Raw genomic sequence first — 1,372 nt, 5'->3', positions numbered from 1 at the left:
ATGTCTGAGGAGACGCTGTATTCGCCATTAGATGATCCTTTGTTTCTTTCTCAAACTGATCAGCCGAGATTGATTTTATCGTCTTTTCTCTTTGATGGCTCCAATTTCATTCAGTGGCAGCGTGAGATCATCTCTGCTCTTCTTTCCAAAAACAAAGTTGGGTTCATAACTGGAGAATGTTCTTGTCCTCCTGCCTCTGATAAGAAGCATAATGCATGGATAAGATGTGATATTCTCGTCTCTCGTTGGATTAAAAACTCAATTGCTAAGCCTTTAGTAAACAATCTACAGTATGAAGCATCTGCTCAGTCTTTATGGTCTGATATTCTTGAGCGTTATGGTCAGTTGAATGTCCTGGATTTATATGCTCTTAAAAAGGATTTGAGTAACATTGCTCAAGATACTTCCTCACTTCTTGATTATTATGGTAAAATCAAGAATTTGTGGGAAAATATTGATACTATGGACCCTGTTCCTCAGTGTACATGTGGTGCCATGAAGAATTGCACATGTCAATTGCTTAAAAGGTTGTTGGATAGGGAAACTCAGACCAAGTTAATCCAGCTATTAATGGGGCTAAATTCTGGGTTTGAACAACTGCAGACTAATATTCTCACCCTGGATCCTTAGCCTCCCATCAACAAAGCATTAGGGATACTTCAAAAGATTGAACGTCAGAAGTTAATTAATGATGTAACTTCTGATGTTGCTATGGAGTCAGTTGCCTATGCTGCTAAGAAAAGAACTCAGTCTTACTCTGCTAAAGAAGAGGGTAGCAAGAAACGTGCTAAAGATGATGTTTCTGCTGGTTCTGAGGATGGCAAGTACTGTGAGTTTTGTGGCAGGTCTGGTCACACTATTGATGAGTGCTGGAGACGCAAGACTTGTACTTTCTGCAACACTAAAGGGCATATCAAAGAACGATGTTATAAGTGTTGGGAAATGTGTCCTCAACAACAGTGCGATCACATGATTTAAATATCATTATTAAATCTCATTAGAAGGGATGATACATTATATATATATAGTCAACTTGTCCACACATATCGGTAATGATTGGCTGGCTAGAGTTTGACATTACTGTCGTGCGACGGTGGTGACCAGTTGATCCCTTGAGGTCACACCTAAAGGACGATTCCCTTAATTGAAAAGGTTAATTAATTGTATACCGATACAGATTAATTAATTCCTTAAAATTGAACAAATTATCATAAGAGAGAAAATGACATCTTATTCTAATGTGATTAAATGAGATTTTATTTAGTAATTTAAGAAGTTATATTACTAAAATTAATCGGTGTTTGCGAAACACGCGAGATGAGAATGATAAGTTAGTTATAATTACAAGATATTGTGAATTATACTAACTAGT

The 1,372-nt window shown here is 36.8% G+C and overlaps 1 protein-coding gene across 1 annotated transcript; it reads left to right on the top strand.

Annotated features, from left to right (window-relative positions):
- Positions 1-630, top strand: LOC141638316 (uncharacterized). The gene has a single exon (XM_074447720.1). The coding sequence runs from the start codon at positions 1-3 to the stop codon at positions 628-630; it is 630 nt and encodes a 209-aa protein (XP_074303821.1).
- Positions 631-1,372: the final 742 nt, after the last annotated feature.

This window comes from Silene latifolia, unplaced genomic scaffold (genome assembly GCF_048544455.1).
Source record: "Silene latifolia isolate original U9 population unplaced genomic scaffold, ASM4854445v1 scaffold_20.1, whole genome shotgun sequence".
NCBI classification, from domain to species: Eukaryota; Viridiplantae; Streptophyta; class Magnoliopsida; order Caryophyllales; family Caryophyllaceae; genus Silene; species Silene latifolia.
Note: the sequence above shows the minus strand (reverse complement) of the source record. Positions and strands in the feature narration are given on the sequence as shown.

Excerpts from the sequence above, each read along its gene's own strand:
- LOC141638316 (XM_074447720.1), top strand. The coding sequence starts at position 1 with ATGTCTGAGGAGACGCTGTATTCGCCATTAGATGATCCTTTGTTTCTT.